Source organism: Strix aluco, chromosome 6 (assembly GCF_031877795.1).
Source record: "Strix aluco isolate bStrAlu1 chromosome 6, bStrAlu1.hap1, whole genome shotgun sequence".
Classification (NCBI taxonomy): Eukaryota; Metazoa; Chordata; class Aves; order Strigiformes; family Strigidae; genus Strix; species Strix aluco.
Genome location: NC_133936.1, coordinates 23,111,619 through 23,132,778, shown reverse-complemented (window position 1 = coordinate 23,132,778; position 21,160 = coordinate 23,111,619). Strand labels below are relative to the sequence as shown.

The 21,160-nt window shown below is 37.5% G+C and overlaps 1 protein-coding gene across 1 annotated transcript in view; it reads right to left on the bottom strand.

Annotated features, from left to right (window-relative positions):
- MYO3B (myosin IIIB) overlaps window positions 1-21,160 on the bottom strand; it is a 214,396-nt gene that overhangs the window by 93,446 nt on the left and 99,790 nt on the right. Inside the window, 12 exon segments of the mRNA XM_074829074.1 lie at window positions 553-641; window positions 2,611-2,764; window positions 3,000-3,147; window positions 4,237-4,447; window positions 4,588-4,714; window positions 5,107-5,221; window positions 5,813-5,911; window positions 6,275-6,477; window positions 7,149-7,232; window positions 11,879-11,983; window positions 12,850-12,966; window positions 13,844-13,940. Coding sequence (XP_074685175.1) covers window positions 553-641; window positions 2,611-2,764; window positions 3,000-3,147; window positions 4,237-4,447; window positions 4,588-4,714; window positions 5,107-5,221; window positions 5,813-5,911; window positions 6,275-6,477; window positions 7,149-7,232; window positions 11,879-11,983; window positions 12,850-12,966; window positions 13,844-13,940 — 1,549 coding nt within the window.

Genomic DNA, 21,160 nt, shown 5'->3' with positions numbered 1-21,160 from the left:
TGAAACAACTGGATCGTTATTTCCCATATAAAATAATACGTGAACTGCTGAGAAGAAAAGAAGTTTGGTGCTACAGAGTACAAGAAAACATCTGTGCCAGCTAGCTCCAGCCTTTCCAGTGCTCTGTACTGGATACTTAAAATAGGATTTTAAGTTCTATTACAGACACTGGTTTACATTGCATTTTATCCATATACTTATATACACTCACACAAAGAACTATTGTGGCATTCACAGGATGTTAACAATCACATAAGCCTGTTCCGACTCCTCTGAGTTGCTCCTTTGAAATAGTGGTGGTGTTTCTAGTGCCAGATTTCTTTCAGAATAAAAGGTGGTTACTGCCTATACAATTTGTGAAACAGCCCTAAGGATAGATTCTAAAATGGACTACTACACATGAAAATTTTATTGCAGATTCTAGGTTTATGTAAACTTTATCATTTTGTCTCTTAAAATGAGGAAAAAAATTCATAAAGCAGAAACTTTGAATAAAACAAATAATTACTATACCACTGTTATTTGAACTAAATAAAAATCATATGACCTTACCTTTCCAGCATAGTGCTGAATACCAAATGACAGTTCTACTCCTTTTGGTCTCCAAAAGTATTTGCATCGTAAGTTATCTTCAAATTTATCTAGACATTGAGAAGAGACATTGATATAAATGACTTAGAGTAACTAAGTAAAATCTTCACCCTAATTAGGGACGGTTTGCTGCTCAAGAAGCCAGAACTACTATAAACACATATATTATCAGATTGCTCAGAAATAGCTGTGTTCCAGCTTCTCTGTGCTTTCTTCCAAGCTGCCACTCCTGAATGGAACAGCTCATTCCAAACTAGACCAGTTAAGACTGTCTTTCAAATCCCACTGTTTGTGGATAGTTTTGTGCATGGAAAACTATCAAATAAAAGAGGCCAATGAGGAGGTGTGATGACTTTCCATATTTTGATATGCATTTGCTTGTATGTACATATAGGGTTTGGCATGGGTTTATTTCAACTATGCACATTCAAAGCTGTGCATATACTTCACTTGTTTAAATGCGTATTATTTGTATTTTCCCTATCTTCCTTTCTCCATTCGTTTAGCTTTGTATTAAGTATATTAAGTTAATGTCTTCAGGCTGGGACCATCTCTCATTTACCTTTGGACTTGTACAGAAAAAGAAGCTTCTATCTGAAACCTGTTCTAAAGAAGCTTTCTGTTTCCTGTGACTACCTCTGAAGAGCTGACAGAAAAAGAAACACCACTTTCTATGAAAAATGTCTTTTATGCCCTGTGATATTTTGTATGCTCTTTAATATTTTGTAATTAAATTAGTGCTGATACTGTAAAACTTGCTATTATATTTCTTTATCTGAACAAGCAACTAAAGACCTGAGGTAGGAATCAACTGATAAAATTCTCTGTCATGTTGTGTTCATCAGAAAATATTATCAAAATGTTTTTTCTAACGTTAGAATCCATTAATATTTTGTGTTAGGTTTTCCTTTCTATTAATGTTTAATCAAGCTTCTTTTTAAAGCAAAAAGAATGAAGCTTGGAATTTAGGGGGGCAGGGGGGGAGGTGGTGAAATGAATGATTGTCTGGCCCATCTGGAGAGGGCAAAATATCCCATTTTGCTGTCTCCTTGAGGGATCCTGCTGTACTGTGTACAGATCAGCAGTAAGACTGATTTGCACTGGACCAAGGAAAGTGCCTCTGTGAAGGTGTAAGTTCAATATTCAGTATTAACTGATTTATAGGACCCACAGGGAGGCACAAAGCTTTAGTACACGTATGAGGACTGAAATGAAACCAGAGCATTCATTCTATTGGTGACCTAAATTCAAGTTTCAACTCAGCCTAGCAGAAGTGAAAAATCTTGTACATATATTGTGCAATTTAACAGGCAGCTGTTATTTTTTTCTGACTAAGTTTGAGTCTCTGCTGCACATTCCATTGAAGGAACTGGAACTTTCATAGTGCAGGGAAAAATGCAGCTCTAGTAAATAAAAGCGAGACAACAGTTTTAAACATGGCAAGCGCTGCACGTTTTAAAGTTGGCACCAAGATTTGTTAAAATATACGTAAAATATGCATGAAGGAAGGCAAATATTCAGACAGATGGCACTCCAGAAATAACACACACTTTCTATTTATGATGAGATAATCTGGAGCGAAGCAGTATTTTCTAATTGGATAAACATGGGCCTAGGAGCCTAGGAGATCTAAATTCTACTCTCAACACTAATGCTGCTCACAGGGTGGTCCTAGACACAAGATTCTACTATGTCTCAGCCTTCCCTTCAGTAAATGGGGATAAACGCTGCTTGATGTACCTCGCATATAGGGACAAGACACAGGTTATTTCCTTGTAATGCTGTAAAGACAGTAAGCCCTTGACACCTGATACATAAGATAACTTTTGCAATATAAAAAGAACAGAAAACACATAAGCAGAGAAAAACAATGAAGCACAATGAAAAAATACACTTAAAATGTCAAATGAAATGGCACAGCCTCAGCAGGACAACTAGGCTAGTAAAACTAGAGTAAAGATGTCATTCCACCCTCTCAAAATATATTTGTTATTTCCCAGAACTTTTGTTTGCACATACCAACTAAAGTTAGGTCTGTTGCCTGAGGAAATCGACTTTCTTCATCTAGTAGAGACAGGAGACCCATGGGTTTCTGGAGGAACATATCTAGAAGTGGACGGTTGTCCTCATACTCCACTGCGGCAGCATCAATTCCCTCACTCTGATATTCCATCTACAAAGTCACCAGCACAGTTTTAATACTGAACCAGTAAAAGCAACATCATCATTTCTGATGCACAGCAATACTCTATAGGCCCCAACAACATTATTTGCAAATCTTCAACTGAAAGAAGTCACTGTCTTGCATTTAAATCACATACCCATTTTATAGTTTATAATGTACTCCTGAATATAATCTGTGGATCAGGACAGCTGATTCAACTAGATCTCATCAGAGCTGAATTTACCTGCTCAAGTGCAAAGATATGTTGATTGAAATAAAACTGGATCTGTTCATTAGCAATATTTATGCACAGCTGTTCAAAGGAATTTCTTGCGAAGTTCTCAAATCCAAATATGTCTAGTATTCCAACATTCATCCCATTTTCAGCATTGCTGCATGTGAAAATATAAACAAAATTCATCATGGGCAACACCAAGTTAAAATCAAAATAAACATGGTAACTAAGATTGCATAATTTATTCAATCTGCTGCAAAAAGAGAGGAGAAAAAAGTGTGTTTGAACCCAGGATGACTTGTTCATTTGTTCAGCATCTTTAACACTTGTTTTCCACTTGTTTCTTGCAAATTTCCATGAAAAAGGCAGGAGAATCATAGGTACAGAGTAACAGACACTTAGTAGCTGTATTAAAACAAGTGGTTTCAATAGGCAGAACCCAAATAAAATCTGTCTGCTCCTCCAGGTAGACAAAAGGTGTCACTTTAACAGTATGTTTTTGCTATGCTTAGTCAGAAGGGTAATTACCAAGTCTTCTGCTGATACAAGCTGGACTGTTAAGAGTCCATGTGCTAGCCTAAGTATACTCATACTACAGTCAACATTAGAACTACAAGTACGGATGAGGACACGTCTATATGATCTAGTGCAGTGCAAAGTAGAGATCAGAGGCGTTTTCTTACCACCTGAGGGGTTCTTTTGTTTTTAAAAATCTCTACAGCTGCTTGAGAAGACCAAAGCAGCTAGATCAGTACCTGGCAACAAAATCGTAAGGATGCACAATGTGAACCTTTCTGTAATTATGAAAAACAAAAAATCATCACCTACATCTCAAGCAGCAGCACAATAATAATCCAAAATCTGTATTTATTACCAGCTTACAAAAGCAGAAAGACTGTAAGGACTGTGAATACATAATAAAGTTTTTCAGTGTACCCAAATTATTTACCAGACTTTGGTATGATTTTTAACATTAACTACGCAGGAAGCATCTTTTTAAAGAGTTGTACAGCACTAACCACCCAATTTTCATTGACTTCAGTAGCTAAAATCCACTGAGCTTTTTGAAAATGTTGGGGTTAATGTCCTGGAAACAGAATTCAGTATCACAGCATGAAAGACATTTTGAAGCCTTAGCCAAAATAAACACAGCACCCTTTCTGCAAAATCAAAAATATACAAATGGATGAACCCATCAAAGACATATGCACAGTAAATACACATGATTCAGTGATGTGTAACTTGCCATATATTTTTATCTGGCTGAAGCAGCGTATTAATACGATTTACGATCCAGCTGAAGAGCCGGCCATAAAGTGCTTTAGACATGGCATCTCGCACGTCAGCTGCTTTGTCCACTGTGTTTGTTCGGATAATAGTCTCCCCTCGTGTTACAACACAATGGGAGGTTAGGGCCTCTTGAAGTTCTTCTGACCCAATACTTAGTAGTGCAGCAGCTAAAAGATAGTAGAAAAAAGACACGACTGATTATGCAGTGGAAGTCACCAGCATTGCCCAACTGCTACCACAAGTTAGAGATTCTTACAAATACAATCAAATTGCATTTACAGAACTGACAATGCTAAAATGTATTTACCATTATCTAAGGCTTCTGGGTTGGGAACCTCACTTTTATCTGTTTGATGTTGTGAAGAAATGGCAGCAAACTCAATATTTCCAGTATTTAAGATTCCAGTCAGAATTCTGTACACTGAGTACACTTCCTGTAAAAGATGACAAGAAGCATATTAAGGAATCCAATTAGATATATAGATCATATTTAGGCTATAAAAGAAAAAGGTGGGCACTGAAATGGCTATTAAAGCTTGTAGCTTGCTCTGAGAAAAAATTCTACAAATCCAAGTGAGCTCCTATTGACACAGAAAACAGTATGATACAGAATTGTGATCAGACTTGCCTGAGTATCAACTGAGACCTTAGGCTGGTCTTGGCTTCCAAGTGTGTGGTTATGCTTTCACAATTCAGCTCTGCCATAAGAGAGATTCTGTGGCACGGGTGTGTATCCACAAAGCCAAACAGTAGCCTGTGCACAGGCAGCACTGGACGTGTTTTTTATAAAAAAGGTCAATAATGGTTTAGCAACTGGATCTCTTACCTCGTCAGTGAATCCTATAATTCTAAAACAATGCTGAATTGCTTCAAACTGTCTTCCATAGGAATCTTTAGTAACAATATCATGCATGACTCTTCCAGTTTCATTATCAATATATCTAAATAGAGTAGGAGAAAGAAAACACCATACTAGCAGATACGCCAGTACAATCCCCAGTGTCTCAGTAACTGGAAAGAACATTTCTTTCAATATCTTCCAATTATATACTTTGGTGCTAATTCATAAGAAGTTTTTGTTTCTGTTGCACTAACTTTTGCTTATTCTTTGTTAGTATCTACTAGAGTGTTACCAATATTTCACACACATCCCCTCACCCAATCCAGATCAGATGCACCGAAAGTAAAAATACCGATTAAAAAACACAACTCCAAAGCATATTCTGGGTTCTTACTGAAGCATTACAGTAAGAAATCATAAGGTGATTGTCCTGATTTGAAAGTACGACAGAATATCTACGTAATAAGAAGCTTGATTCTTCCTTCTCCTCCTCTTTAAATAGTTCAAGTTCTCAAACAAATACAAATAATGTAATGCCTTATTGTCCATCCTCTTCTTTGCTTGGGAAGATTAAAAAAGATCCTTAAGGGATGGAGAAAGATTAAGAGAGATTTTAAGGCATCATACTGAAAGCAAGGGCTGATCAATAGCTAATTATAACAGGCAGTTAAAACAAGTGAGTTATAGTTACCTAGGAGGCTTTTTATCGGGAAGTCTATATTCAGAAAGTTTCCTCTGGTGATAAAGGCCAGCATAAATATAATAAAATATATGGAAATTTTTCTCTCCCCTGGAAAAAAAAAGTATCCTTTTAAAGCACATGTGTTTATTCTTGTGGCGTCTTGTACAATGTAAAAGAAGTTCTTATCATGAGCTCACTAAGTAGGTAGCAAATCTCCCATGTGTTTTAATGGTGTAGGATCAGCAACTGTGAAACACAGAAAACCCAGCCAACCACAATATTTCTCCAAAGAATGGAGCAGCTCTGACTTCCACTCCAAAAGAACCTAACTGACTATTCTTGTCATCATAGCACTGTACAAAGGGTCACTGCTTTAGCAGAAGACACAAAAGCATTTAAAAGAAAGAATTTTTGAGAATTAAACAGAATCCAAACGTTATATAAATGTGAACAGACAATTAATATACCTACACAGCCTGTTTTATGACCCTTGATTTTTCAAGTAGATATTCAGAAATCTTTGCCCCCATTACAGCTCCTGTAGGTGTAAACATCATTTCCAGGTATTTTCCGAAGCGACTTGAGTTGTCATTGATGGCAGTGCAGGCATTCCCAAATGCTTCAACCAGAGGATTCACCTGAAGAATTTTCTCACGCAAAGCACGGTTATTGGCCTTGACAGAACATATTCAGATCAGAAGGACCATTAAAAAATATATTGCTTACTCACAATTCAATTCTTGCTTCAGAAGCATAGCATCCCTTTCTCATGCTTGTATGGCCTTAGATACTGTGCTAACCTTTCTATTTATACAACAGGGCCAACAAATTGATGAGGAAGTCGATCACAAGTAGGAAAAAACAGATTCTTCTTTCTCTGCAATTGTTCTGCCTCTGAGGTGTCATATAATTTGTTAGAGCACCAAACCCATCAAAAACTAAGCATATCTACTTAAGGTTAACCTTACACACTTGATTTTCACATAATTGTGCATTAATAGCATTATTTGTAACATTTAAATGTGTAAGAGCTTCTAAGATTAGAGCCACAGCAAGATCTGTCATTCTTTATTGTATAAATGAACAACAGTATACGTGATAAACACTGTAGATAAGTACAGGCACTGAACACTCAGGATCTGCCACCTTCTCTTTAAATATGGAATGGCTTGGTGTGGGTCATACTCTAGTACCTTAATTCAATACTCTCATATGCAGGATTACTCCATCCCTAACTCAAGTAGGACAATTCACATGAACAAGTATTAAAGATTAAATAAAGCGGAAATTGGGGGTGGGGTTAGGAGAAGTTGTACATAGTTTTACATGATTGGCTAAGAAATACCTTTCCCAAGAAGGTCAAATGTTGGACGATCAGATGGGCACTTTCTGTCTTTCCAGCACCACTTTCCCCACTGATGATAATGCACTGAACACACAAAACAAAACAGAAAAGTGCACAGCTCACCACATAGTCACTTTCAGCTGTTACTGCTCCTATCTGTTATTTAATGTTTAGTACCAAGACCAGAAAATACTTTAAGGGTCTATTCCCTCAACTCCCTTCTGAAAGGAAAGATCAGCAAAGGCTCAGTGAAATAATTTGTTCCCTAGATTACTAAAATGTGTCTCACAATGCCTGATAGCAATGTGCATATGTGTGAAGCAGTGATTGAATTTCTAAGGGCTATGACACATAAATGAGTGACCATGTCTATAGGCTAACACATGCTATGCACATATGCAGCTTGTTTCAAATGATGAGAACTCAGAAAATTTCCACAGTTCAGTTGATGTGACATAATTCAACCCTGCATCTGAGCTCACTGCATTGACTTCATACGAATTAACATGAAGCACAGGGTAAAGCTGTATTTAATACACTGACCAAAAGTCTCCTCCTGGCTTTAAAAATAATCTTAAATAATTGCTGCTATGTACAGAGGTTATTCTGTAAGTGATGCTGATATTCAAGCTAGAACAACAAAGTAGCATCTAAATATTTCTGAAAAATATGCATGTGTTCACTGCATGATTCTGGGAGAACATATCCATCTTCTTCCTGAGTCAGCAGTCCTTAACACATGGTATCCAAATAGCTTCCAGACTCAGGGATTAGCTAGAATGGTCTAAATCACTTGGTATCCTCCTTTCTGCTGTTATGCTTCACAGACAAGATGGAAGTAGGCGGCCAGTACACCCTGAAGGCCACTTCACATCTGAACACTTTAGAATGAACACTTCAGGTCACAGCAAGTAAGAATTCTAATAGCATGTATTATTTTCCTAATTTTTCATGTGTTCCACAAATCACCCATACAAATATTAGTCTACTTAAGGTACAGTATCAGCTGACATATAATTAAAATGTTAACACTGAGCAGTTGCATAGATTCATGTGTTTTTATGCAAACACCTGAAAATTATTTGCACCACACTGTGAACATACAAGATTCTTGGCTGGGAGAAGGTACAAGGGCCTAAAATACTTGGTGCAATGACACTTCATATAGAACTGAGCTTTGTGAAAAGGTCTGAAAGATGTAGCAGTTCTCTGGTAGTGTCTTGTGGTGTCTGACAGCAGGTGCAGTGATTGACTCTGAACAATGTGTGCAATATGACATTTTCAGCTCATTTATTTGTTTCTTGTTGGGTATTTTTGTTCTTCTTGAAAATGGGTAACCCAATGATGGATTTACAGGGTTAAGATACTGTGTTGGGTTTCTGCATGGCAAGGTTTTGGTAGAAGGGGAGGGGGCTACAGTGGCAGCCCCTTGTGAGAAGCTTCTTGAAGTTCCCCTGGCTCCAAGTTGTACCTGCCTCTGGCCAAGGCGGAACCAATTACCGATGGTGGCCGTGCCTCCACGATAACGTATTTAAGAAGGGAAACTTGAGAGGAAGGGGAGTTGTGAGGGAAATACCTATGCAAACACTGAGGTCAGTGGAAGAAAGGAGGAGGGGGGGAGGTGCACCGGAGTAGAGACCCCCCTTGCAGCCCATGGTGAGAGGGCAGGCTGTGCCCCTGCAGCCCATGGAGGTCACCAGTGGAGCAGGTGCCCACCTACAGCCTGTGGAGGACCCCACACTGGAGCAGATGGCTGTGCCCGAAGAAGGCCGGGACTCTGAGGGAAGTCCATGCTGGAGCAGTCCAGCATCCCTGGGAGGACTGCAATGTGAGGGACCTACACTGGAGCAGATCGTGAAGAGCTGCAGCCCATGGGAAAGACTCACATCAGAGGAAGCGTGCGGAGGACTGTCTCCTGTGAGAGGGACCTCACGCTGGAGCAGGGGAGGAGTGTGAGGAGTCCTCCCTGAGGAGGAAGGAGTGGCAGAGACAATGGGTGATAACTGACCGTGACCCCCATCCCCTGTCCCACCATGCCACGGGGGAGGAGGAGGTAGAGAAATCAGGAGCAAAGTTGAGCTGAGGAAAAAGAGAGGGGTGGGGGGAAGGTGTTTTTAAGATGTGGTTGTATTTCTCACTGTCCTACTCTGATTGGAAAACTAAGTGTTTAAATTAAATCGATGTTCTTTTTCTTCCCCTAATGAATCTGTCTTTTGCCCATGACCATAATGGGTGACCCATCTCTCCCCCTATCCTCATCTTGATTCCCAAGCCTTTTGTTTTATTTTCTCCTCCCCATCCCTGAAAGCGAAGGAGTAATTGAGTGGGTGCATGGTGCTCAGCTGCCCTCTGGGCTCAAACCATGACAGATACCTAACTTAATTGCCTTTGTGTGACTAGACAACAGTTTATACAGTTAAAGCCCATGAGTTCTTGTAGAACTATGAAGTTCAACAAGACCAAGTGCAAGGTCTTGCACATGGGTTGGGGCAATCTGAAGAACAGATACAGACTGGGCAATGAGTGGATTGAGAGCAGCCCTGAGGAGAAGGGCTTGGGGGTATTAATGGATGGAAAACCGACTATGAACCAGCAATGTGCGCTCACAGCCCAGAAAGCCAACCATGTCCTGGGCTGCATCAAGAGATGTGTGGCCAGCAGGTGGACCTGCTCGAGCGGGTCCAGAGGAGGCCACAAAGATCATCACCAGGCTGGTGCACCTCCCTGTGAGAATAGGCTAAGAGAGTTGGGGTTGTTCAGCCTGGAGAAGAAAAGGCTCTGGGGAGACTTTAGAGTGGCCTTCCAGTACTTAAAGGGGGCTACAGGAAAGATGGGGAGAGACTCTTTATCAGGGGATGTAGGGATAGGACAAGGGGCAATAGTCTTACACTGAAAGAGGGAAGATTGGATACACCAAACAGAATCAATACATTTCTGATCTGGCTACAGTGTTTATCTAATGCACCTTTACTGGAAGAACCAACATAACATTGGCCAGGTAATGAAGATAAACATGCTCCTGTAATCCTCTGCAAACAGAAAATAGGAAACCGATTTAGATCTAAATGCAAATTACTTCTTAAACGGGTATGAAACATATAATATTAAAGATGCACAAAGTTAGCCTGACAGGGTGTGTCAAAACTAATTTTCTTCCCCAGATAACAAGCTCTCACATAACTTGTTCTATATGAGTACTTGTTTTCTTTAATGCCTCCATCAAAACGCATTGCGCTGGTTTCAGCTGGGATAGCGTTAATTTTCTTCCTAGTAGCTGGTATAGTGTTGTGTTTTGGATTTATTATGAGTATAATGTTGATAACATACATATGCTTTTAGTTGTTTACTAAGTCAAGGATTTTTCAGCTTCTCATACCCTGCCAGTAAGAAGGCTGGAGGGCCACAAGAAGTTGGGAGGGGACACAGCCAGGACAGCTGACTGAAACTGGCCAAAGGAATATTCCATACCATATGACATCATGCTCAGTATATAAACTGGGAGGACGTGGCTGGATTGCTGCTTGGGGACTGGCTGGGCGTTGGTCAGTGGGTGGTGAACAACTGCACTGTGCATCACTTGTCTTTTCTTGGGTTTTATTTCACTCTCTTTTTGTTCTCTTCATTATAATTATTACAATTATTAATATTTTTTATTTCAATTATTAAACTGTTCTTATCACAACCCACGAGTTTTACTCGTTTTCGATTCTCCGCTCCATTCCATCAGTGGGGAGGGGGTAAGAGAGAGCAAGCAGCTGCGTGGTGCTTAGCTGCTGGCTGGGGTTAAACCATGACAAGCACACAAGTCATTAAAGAAGTACTAACCATCTCTCAGGCCAATGTACTTCCACATACTGAGTAGAACTCCTTTTTTCTTCATCTTCAATGTCCCTTTTATTTGTCTTCTTTGTTTGGTATTTTCTAATTACACATTTTTTTATTATTTTATTCTGCTTTTGTGATTTTAAAAAAGCATTTTCTGTGGATTATTGTGTGATGTGGGTAAAATCATGATAATTGTGTGCAGGGTAAAATCAGGAGGATTTTATAAATAAAAATAATTATTAGCCCTCAATATTCATGTACATACAGCACATCAAATTAGAAAGAGTACAAAGTTACAATCTTACAAATGGAATAAAAAAGAAATCTAGCTTCTACAGCATGGCATTCCATTCTCATTAAAATCATTGCTATATAACTGGATTTGTGTCCTTATTACATTTATATTAGACCTATCCTTAATATCTTTTACTAAAAAAATCAGTTAATGGTCCCTATTTTTTGTGACTTGTAGTTAAAGGAATTGATTATCCATTGCTTGATGGTGTCTTTATGCAATGGAAAAGTGGTTCAAACTATATTAATCTGCTATGGCATTGAGACCCTCCTATTTTACACAAGTGTAAATTATTACAATAATTTACAGAGTGTACAGCAACACTCTGCAGCTGGTGTCAACTGCCGGGACTTCACGGATATCCAGGAAACTATACTGGTCAGGTAACTCTATCATCTTATTCGACCTTTTAGTCGCTTTTATGCCACTGTGTCCTCTTCAGAATTCCCAAACCTGACTAGATTTCTACTCCATTTTTCCTGATGTAGGAATAAAAGCATTAAAGAAAAGATTTTCCAAAGTACAACATAACAGAATATTAGCCATAGCCATGTAGCATAGTTGCAGTATGATTAACATGAAATCTAAACCAAAATGAACAGATTCTTACCTGATCTTTGCTGAAGGTAACCATACTTTGATAGGCAGCATCTGCAGAGGCAAATATGTGGGGGGGATTTGATGAACGCTTCACACCATGGTAAAGCTTGGAGAACTGAATTTAAAAAGAGCACACGATAGTAAAAATACACAATTAGCTACATAATTAACAGAAAAGAGGATAGTGACTATCTTTTGCCAGTTAAACAGAAGGTAGATGCCTGTTTTACCACAAAATTTCCACTGAATCATCTGGAAGAAGAGTGGTAATTCTTGGCACTGCCCAACTTCCAGAATACAAATTACAACACCTAAATTGCACTCCGATGTTTCCCGCACAAGACAGTGGAGAGAACTGTATCACAAGGAACAGAAGTTCAAACACAAGCAGTCAACCACAGAAATACCCAACCTATAGGGAAAAAAAACTTTAAAGATAACAGTGAATCTGAAATCTGGCCCATGTACCTGCAACCCTGATTTAGGCACCCATGGAGACTAAGATTTATGGCTCCACCTCTCCTCACATTTGTAGGGAATTAACCTGCCTCTGTCTTTACAGCATTTGGTTCACTTGTTTCTTTTAAGCAGCAGCTGATGGCACAGGACATGTAATAACCCAATAGCCAGAGCAATTCTTCAGGAAGCAACAGCCTCAGCATGAGGAGGTTCATATAACATCTTGTGTTTCCCAGAACAAAGCCCTAAATGTCAGACAAGAGGCACAGCTGTGGCTGGGTTAATCTTCATCCCTCCTGTGGAATTTGTGCCACCAAGCAGAAAGGAATGAAGTCAAATGAGACCGAATTTTTTTAAAAAAAAAAAAAAGAAAAAAAGATTTGTAGCCACACTTTTCTGGAAAAAGAAAATGCTGGGGTTTAGTCTGTGCTCCTAGCTTCCAACATCACTTAAGTATTTTTGCCAGTGGTGTTAATAAAAAAGGTAAAATGAGTACTGTCCACAGCTTGGAATCTCTCTTACCTGGGGAGAATAAATGCTGAGATTCTGGAAGGGGTTTAAGGCTATTAAAATGTCTCCAACATAAGTATAAATTTGTAAGTCAGCATAGCGTTTCTGCAGCTGATGGATAATTGTATCCTAAGAAGATTACAAAAAGTTTGATAGTTAAACAGTATTTTCCCAGTTAGGAAGATTTTTATAAATATACTGAGAACACTGACTAAGAAATACTTATTATAGTGTTACTAATTATTTTTCAAATGCCAACACCATAAACCAAACAAATATTTTCAAAATTCTTGCTAATGCCATAAAATTAAGTTAAATGGCAACTCCTATTTCCAGATTAGTACATAGCCAGCCTGAGAAGCAAACCTTCTGAACAGAAAATGGCCATGCATATTATTGCTGCACTTCATCGTACATTTCCATTTAATTTTTTATTTGACCATGAAATAAGGATAATAATTTTTCAAGGATTACATTAAGTGGTAGTGACAGACTGTTTTAAACAGGACACTAGCACAATTTAGTATTTTATCTTTTTCTTGCTGCAATGCAATTTAAGGATCATCAAAACAAAAATTTACAGATCCTTTGAATATAGGTGATATAGTGAAATACACAGCTGATAATGGTTTATCACTTTTTATCCAGAAGCTGTAAATACCATATTACTCTATATAAATTCATCAATTTTAGGAAAAATCACTTAAATATAGATCTTCATGACTAAACTTCACATTTTAGAAAGCTCACAAAATAATTTAAACTAGTATCACTCATAATTAAATTCTTCTACATATTAGGATTCACTGCTACTGCTTTTATGTCACTATAAAGAATATTAACAAATTGATGATAGCATATCAGTCACATCACAATTCCTTTGCCACTGTGAGCAAAACTTCGTAAGAAGGAATTCTTCTCATTCTGTTAAAAGAAGCCTAAAAAGCAGAAACAGGCAAAATGTGTGACACAATTGTCAGAAACTGGTACTCAAACAGTACAGTACCTCATCTAGAACTTCCAGATTTACCAGATCGTCATCTAGAGAGTACCTGTCAGCTCCATCCACATGGTAAGGTCTTCTAGTATGTATTCGTTCATGCCTGGAAGTTTGTTAGTAGAGCATCAGTGTTATAAAACTGTATCAAAGACAGCAAACATGAAGAGGCAATGGGAAGTCATGGGTGAGTGTTTCTGTCACGTGAAAAACACAGACACACTCTTTGTTTGAAATACTATTTTTGTTTGAAATACATATTGCCTGAAAGCAATATGTCAGCTTGTTGTCCAGTGTAATATCTGTTTTCTCTTTCACAATATATAACCCTATCTATTTATCAATGCTCAGAGATGAAGAATTATCTGTAGGCTTACTACTCCCTACTCACACAGTAAAGTACAAAAAAAATTCTCCCTCTTTTCTCTTCCCTTCTCCCTCTAAGTTAATAAGCTACTACTTTGTTTAATTAAATCTTCCCCCACATGTACCCAGTCTATAGTATTGTCATCTAATGAAGTTATAAGAAGCAGTAAGTAGTATAAAATCCTTCTGTTACCTTGGTGTATGCCAAAGTGCCTCCTCAGATGACCCTAGATCTGGCCCAAAAAACCATTTTTGAACCACAGCTGCCATCAGACTCTAAACTGTATGTATGTTCAGTCAGCTTGTCCTCAGAGGTTTAAGCCACAGAATAAGCAGCAGAGACAAACTGTCACATAACCCGCCTTTATAATCAGATTATACTGAAGGAATCTTTGAAAATGCTGTGTATATGTTTTTAAACAACACATCTTGTTGAAACAGGGACAAATCAAGAGGCTGTAATATGTCTTCCACAGAGGGGGTAAAATATGAATGCTGTAAGCACAACTAGACTTTTCTTTACAACAAACATAATCAAAGCATAGTAGGAGGACACCCACTGAGATACAGTCTGCATCCTGCTGAGTAACATTTAGCATTGATCCTCAATGACAGTCCCTGACAGATTGTTTCTGCATTGGTTGCCATGTAGAAAGTAGGAATCACATGATCACACATCCCAAAACAACATTTAGTATTGTATCAAGCACTAACAGAATGGTACTATGACTTGGCAGGAAACACTGTTCATCTATAATGTTGCAGGTTAATATGAAGATGTAGCAAGTCTTTTTTTTCTTTAATCATATCTCCATAAACTCATGGAATCCTGTTTCAAAAATGAGCACTGAGGCTTTTGCTTTTTTCCCCTTTACCTAGAATTCTACATTTGAAGCTAGTCAGCTTTCATTCAGTAAAGAGAATGTTTTCATATCCAAGAGCTTTTATATCATCAGAAGAATTATTGCATGGAAAGCCTCTCCAAAGAGGAAGGAGGAGAAGAGTGTTAGCTATGAGTACAGCTTCACTGATAACTGTGAATCACATTTAAAGATCCTATTTTTTTTATGTCTATTTTTTTTCATTTTCCTTATTTACTTTTGGCTACTCAATGAGCTCTGGAAAACTATGCTGTAATGGTTTACTTGAACTGTAACTAAATAAAACTGTGCAAACTGTTTTGTCATCTAGGAAATAAAATAGTGGAAACACAGGCTTTGCTGACAGTCCCACTTACATTTTACATCCTACATTCCCAGAGATGGTAGTTTGCTTGATGTTGTACATATGAAGAAATGAAAGAACACAAGTAAGAAGCTATGAAAGAAAAATTGTTACAGCTGATATTATTTCTACTGGTCAGAATCAATATATTGTGAATTTGTTCAAAGTTCCATTCAACTAAATTTTCTATTTTCAGATCTTTGATTAGGTGGCGGGTTGTGGGTTCCTTCTGGCTTTTTTTTAAGCAGTCGCTATATTCAAGAACATTACGCTTTGCTGACAAGCCAGATCCTCAAAGGAGTAGGAATACATGTAAGTGGCCTAATGTACTACTGTTTTTTCTAATTGTTTCTGTTTCAAACCAGAATTCAACCTCCTACTTCACTGCAGAGAAAAATGCTATTGTAAATAATGTAAATCATTTAGAGATGGAAGCACCCATCAGTCTACAAATGACACAAATATTATAACCGTTGCTTAACCTCATGGAGATGTAACCAACAAAGCAATGGCTAGACATTACAGCTAACATAACTCATCTATGAAGATTTTTGTTTCTGGAGCAAACCATCATGGCCACAATACTAAATGACAACAAGCTGCAAGTATGGATGTATCTATCAGAGGTGCAGGGAGGAGGGGGAAGAGGGCACATTCAAACCCAAGCAGAATGGCTTTGTAAACTAACCTGTTATCTGATTGTGTATTAAACTCCCACGTTTGTTCTCCTTAAGTAATAAAGGAATCAAATTTAAATTATTTAAATAACTAAGGAAACTGGCCTTAGTCAAATATAAGTAAAACATATATACCTTTGTGCATATATTTTCTTGTGCTTAACTCATTTTCCTAAGTACATGATTAGGAAGAGGATATTAGGAGCATAACATCACATTAGCTTCAAATCTCCTGCTGGCCTCATCAGTTTTCTACTGATCCTATGTCCTACTGATATATTGGCAGAGTGGGAAAAAAGAATACAGACAGTAACTTTTAATAATTTCCACAATTTTACATCAGAAAGACAATCTGCTTTTAAAATAACTAAATTTAAAAAAAAAAAATAAAAAGCAGAAGGAAGCACTCTTAATTGGGGAAATAATTATCAGTATTTTTTTTTTGCATAAAAAGTAGAATATTAAGCCATTTTTTCAATTACCTTTCCTTTCTTATGACATACAAAATGTACAAATTCTAAGCAAAAGGAATATCAAAGGTGTTAGGTTATCCGCCTTAAGGTTCCAGCAATGTTCTGAATCATCCCCTGGAGGATGTAGTCTCTTCACTGACAAAAGAAGTGGCATAAAGGGCCAGTCACTCAAGGTACCTAACCTTATCAAACCTCAAGAGCATCATTAGATTTATTCCAGAACTCTAGTGACGAGCACTGTCTGTTGAAAAAGATTCTATCTTTCCAAGCACCTTCCCTTTGCCTTTTTATCAGGGAGGAATAGCTGGAAGGGAAAGGGTTTTCTTGGATTTTGGAGGAGGAGCAAAAAGGCAAGAAGCATTTCTCCCTTGGGAGAACAATTTCATGAAGAGGGCAGGAAACATTCATTTGTTCTACTTGTGGGGAAGAGATAGTTTGAAATAAAATAACCTCTTTTTGTACTAGACACCAGCCATAGTAATAGAAGTGCAAATAGCTATATGCTCCTGTGACCCCGCTACAAGCTGAGGACAAGGAAGGAAAAGCTAGATGGACCACACAGACTTCTAGATCGAAAAGTCATCTTGCTCACAGGTCCAACCTGTGGAAGAAAGCAGCACAGACCAAGCATTTTTATGTCCGTTAGGAAGTTTGCTCTCTGGTATCTCCCCTCCAGTCCTAACATTCTTTTATGAATGCCTTTTGGCCTCTTGGTGCAGTTAAGCATTTACATTTACTGTTGTGGGTTTTTTTCTAGGACTGACATAGGAAATACTGTTTCTGTACTTGTTCTTCTTTATGTTATTGCCAATTTTAAAATGAATTGCACCCAAACTGAAATTTACAAGAAAAATACTCAACACAATGAAAAAAGAGTGGAGAGCGTGCTACTGCCACACAAAGAGACACAGCCTATTTCCTGTGCATTGCAAAGAGTTTTGCTCCTGTACATCAAGTTCCATCCTGGAGTAATTTGTTGAAGCAAGGTCATAATAGAAACACTGACACAGCCTTAATTACAATACAAACGCTGCAGCTATAATGAAAATCTGTGCAACCTCCAAGTAAAAACACACAGGCCAAGGATCACTTTTGGGTGCCACACTAGCTTTGTGATTTAAAAAAAAAAAGTAAAAAAAAAAAAAGTTTTAAACTAATTTGCCTAATATTCATATAGATGAAGGCTAGAAGAATTGCATTAAATTACACTGTGTATAGCATCAGAGGACTATTTCTGGTTTTGTTTCTGTTATTATCTCTGAGTCCAAAGGAAATTACTGGCTGGACACAATCAAGTTTCTTGCAGTTAATTGCTTTCAAAACTAAATGTGAACTGGCAGAGAACTTAGATATCTGGTTATAAGAATTACTTCCTTGGATGGACTGCTGCTGTAATCCAGCTGGCTAATAAGAAGGGAGAAGCTGCCAAGCCACCGTAGTCTCATCCTAACATCTGACAATGTAGCTTGAACATACCTGCCCTTCTCAAACTATTAGATGTTTAAATTTCTTTTTGCTTTCTTTTCATTTCTTCCTTTTTTTTCCAGGCTTCTTCAAGTTTGATTCTTCCTGATATACAGATTTGCATTTTATCCTTCAAAATGCAAGGTTTCATAACTGTTTGTTCCCCATGACAGAAACAAACTTCTAAATGATGACCAGTAGTAGCACACTGACCCAGCCTGACCCAAAAAGTAACCTCTGAACTCTTTACTGTCCTCAGCAAACTTGTTTAAAACCTTATCCATGCAAACACTAAAGTTTTTTCATTCTTTTAAAAACTGAAACCAGAAGTTGGTAGAAGACCTTTTCTGGTTGATTCCTATGAAGAAGCCTATTTACAGACAGGAACATAAGCTACCTTAGTCTGCAGGAAAACATCCAAGAGAGAATGAGCCATGTCTGGAGTTTGCCTCTTCAAAGCTGCTGATAATTATGAAACTGCCACTTTGAACCATATAACTAAATTGTTTGATACTTGATCAACATTAACTCTCAGACATCAAATCCAGTATACAATTTTCAGGCCAGGAGTTATTAATCACTTGAGGAAATATAGAAGACCATGGTTTTGCTCAACTTCAGCTACTGTGACATTTGATAGGGCTAACAAAATAAACATACATGGCAACTGGTGATTATTAAATATTTTTGTTACCTTAAAATTATTACAGACTTATCTACTGCATTTCATATAGTTGTCCCATATTAACTCTCCCTAAAAAACAGCCAAATGCCACACAGGGACCCACAGTATCTAAAATTCTGAAAGATGGCTTATAAGAATATTACCAAGGGCAAAATTTTTAGAATGTATTCTGTGAAGACTCTTCTTCCCTGTTTCCAATTCTAAGCTTTTAATCATGTATTTTCCTCCCTGATGTTCTGCTATCAAAAGGCAGTTAATAGATCTGCTACTACACTTGAATTTCTCCATATCAAATGCTGTTGTGACTTTGCTTTTTTAGATTTTCTCCTGCATGCTATACTGGATAGAGCAACCTGTTATTTCAGGATTGTTTATAAATAGATAACTTCTTAATTGTTGTACATTCAAAGGGGGGAAAAACCCCAGAAAATTTTCATTTCATTCAATTTTGCTGATTGCCAGTACTCTTCAAACCTTCAGTTAAACATTAAAAATCCTCCAGTTTTCCATTACTTCTACTCACAAACCACTAAAACTTTTTTTTTTTTTTAAATGGAATAAAATGAAAAGTTTACTTTTTTGAGAAAGTTTTCCTAAAGGATGCAAGATTTTATCATGAGAATTTATTCAAGGAAGGGCTGGGACAACAGACAGAACATTGGGGTTCCAAATTTGAGTTTCTGTTTTAAATGTCTCCATGACATGCTCCGTGGTATTTTTAAACATTATTTATGGTACTTGAGATACTGCCTAGCTTAAAGGACTCTGGAAGTTTTGATGTATGTTTTTCAACTTTTTCAACACTGAACCAGCTGCCAGCTTTGCCAGGTTTAGATTAAGTCATGACAAGGACAAAAAAACAGGGATAATATTTGATGTTTATAAACAAACTCCAGAGAACATGCCCACTTTTTGCAGTATATTTTGCCTATGTAGACAGCACAAAGAGACATTTAACATTTAGGAATATTAGGAAACAGACTAAATCCCTTCTGACTTATTCCTTCATCAGGCTGGCAACCAGCCTGGATATTGGAATCTCTTGTACTATGAATCAAAAAAGCAACTGACCACACGAATGAGTTCAAGATATCAAAAGGCATATTTAGAAAGTGAGCAGCTCTCTCTTATAATCTCCCCTAATGGATTATCAAACACACCCAAACACTGTTTAACAAAAATATAATCTACACAGAGCAAATGTTTACTGTTAAGTGAGAGTTAACAATATCCATAATCTGTAACATATCTTTGCCTAGAGTCTTCCCAGACACTAGGGCAGAAAGAACGAAAGAAAAAATGGCTCAAGCATCAGGCATTATGCATGCTTCTCTTCATTAACAGGTTTCCAGTGACCAAAGGTATAGCATGGCTTTATAGAATAAGTAAAAGACAAAGTTCTTGGCTCAGACAAACTGCTATCTATTTTTTGCAGGTATAATGTATTAAGTAAAGCTTAATTAATTAAATTACACTGTGTATAGCATCAGAGGACTATTTCTGGTTTTGTTTCTGTTATTATCTCTGAGTCCAAAGGAAATTACTGGCTGGACACAATCAAGTTTCTTGCAGTTAATTGCTTTCAAAACTCAAAACACTTTCATAAGTGGAGGAACAGAGAAATATTGAGGGTAAGTGATATAACAGAGGTTACACAGTAACTCAGAGAGAGAATGAGGAATAAAACACAAGCCTCTACCATGTTTTTGTATTATAATTCAGAGGGTGCTTAAACATTCTTGGTATTTTACCTACATGCAGTTGCATGAATCTCTATCCTGAAGAACTTATCCCTGAAATACAGCAAGATTACTATCAACTTGACTTGTGTACCTTTCTTTACTTAGAGATTATGGAATTAGCCATGAAGTCTTCATCAACACTCAGTTATTATTACTGTACCAAAAACATTTTTATAATTCTGCTTATCATTCCTGACCAATGTTTGCATGTTCTGTTGTCCACACCTTACTGTGACTTAGATTCCTACTTTTTTCCAGTTCTGCAATTTAACGCTACATGAGGTACAAGTCTTTAGGAATTAATTACATTTCTTGTTCTCACAACGTTTTTAGGCACAAGGACACTGAATAACCTAAATGCATTTCACAGTTTTTGTGTGAGTACAGGACTCATAAAAGTAAAAAACAAAACCAAACCAAACCCAAAAAACCAAGTGAGAGCCTGTGACAGCATCCTCTTTGATTTTAAGAAATGCTTCCTGCCTAGAGGCAGCTACATATTGATGGGAATAAGAGTGTTCTGGCTCCCAAAATGAACTCAAATCAGTATGCATGTGTTAAAAAGTAATGATGTGTTTGACTTTAGAATAGATGGGAAAGAAAAATTCAGCATTGCTGGAACTAATATATGTGAAACAATGTTCTGATGTACTAATCTCTGTTTTTTAAGGATTAAAGAACTTTAATAAAAATAG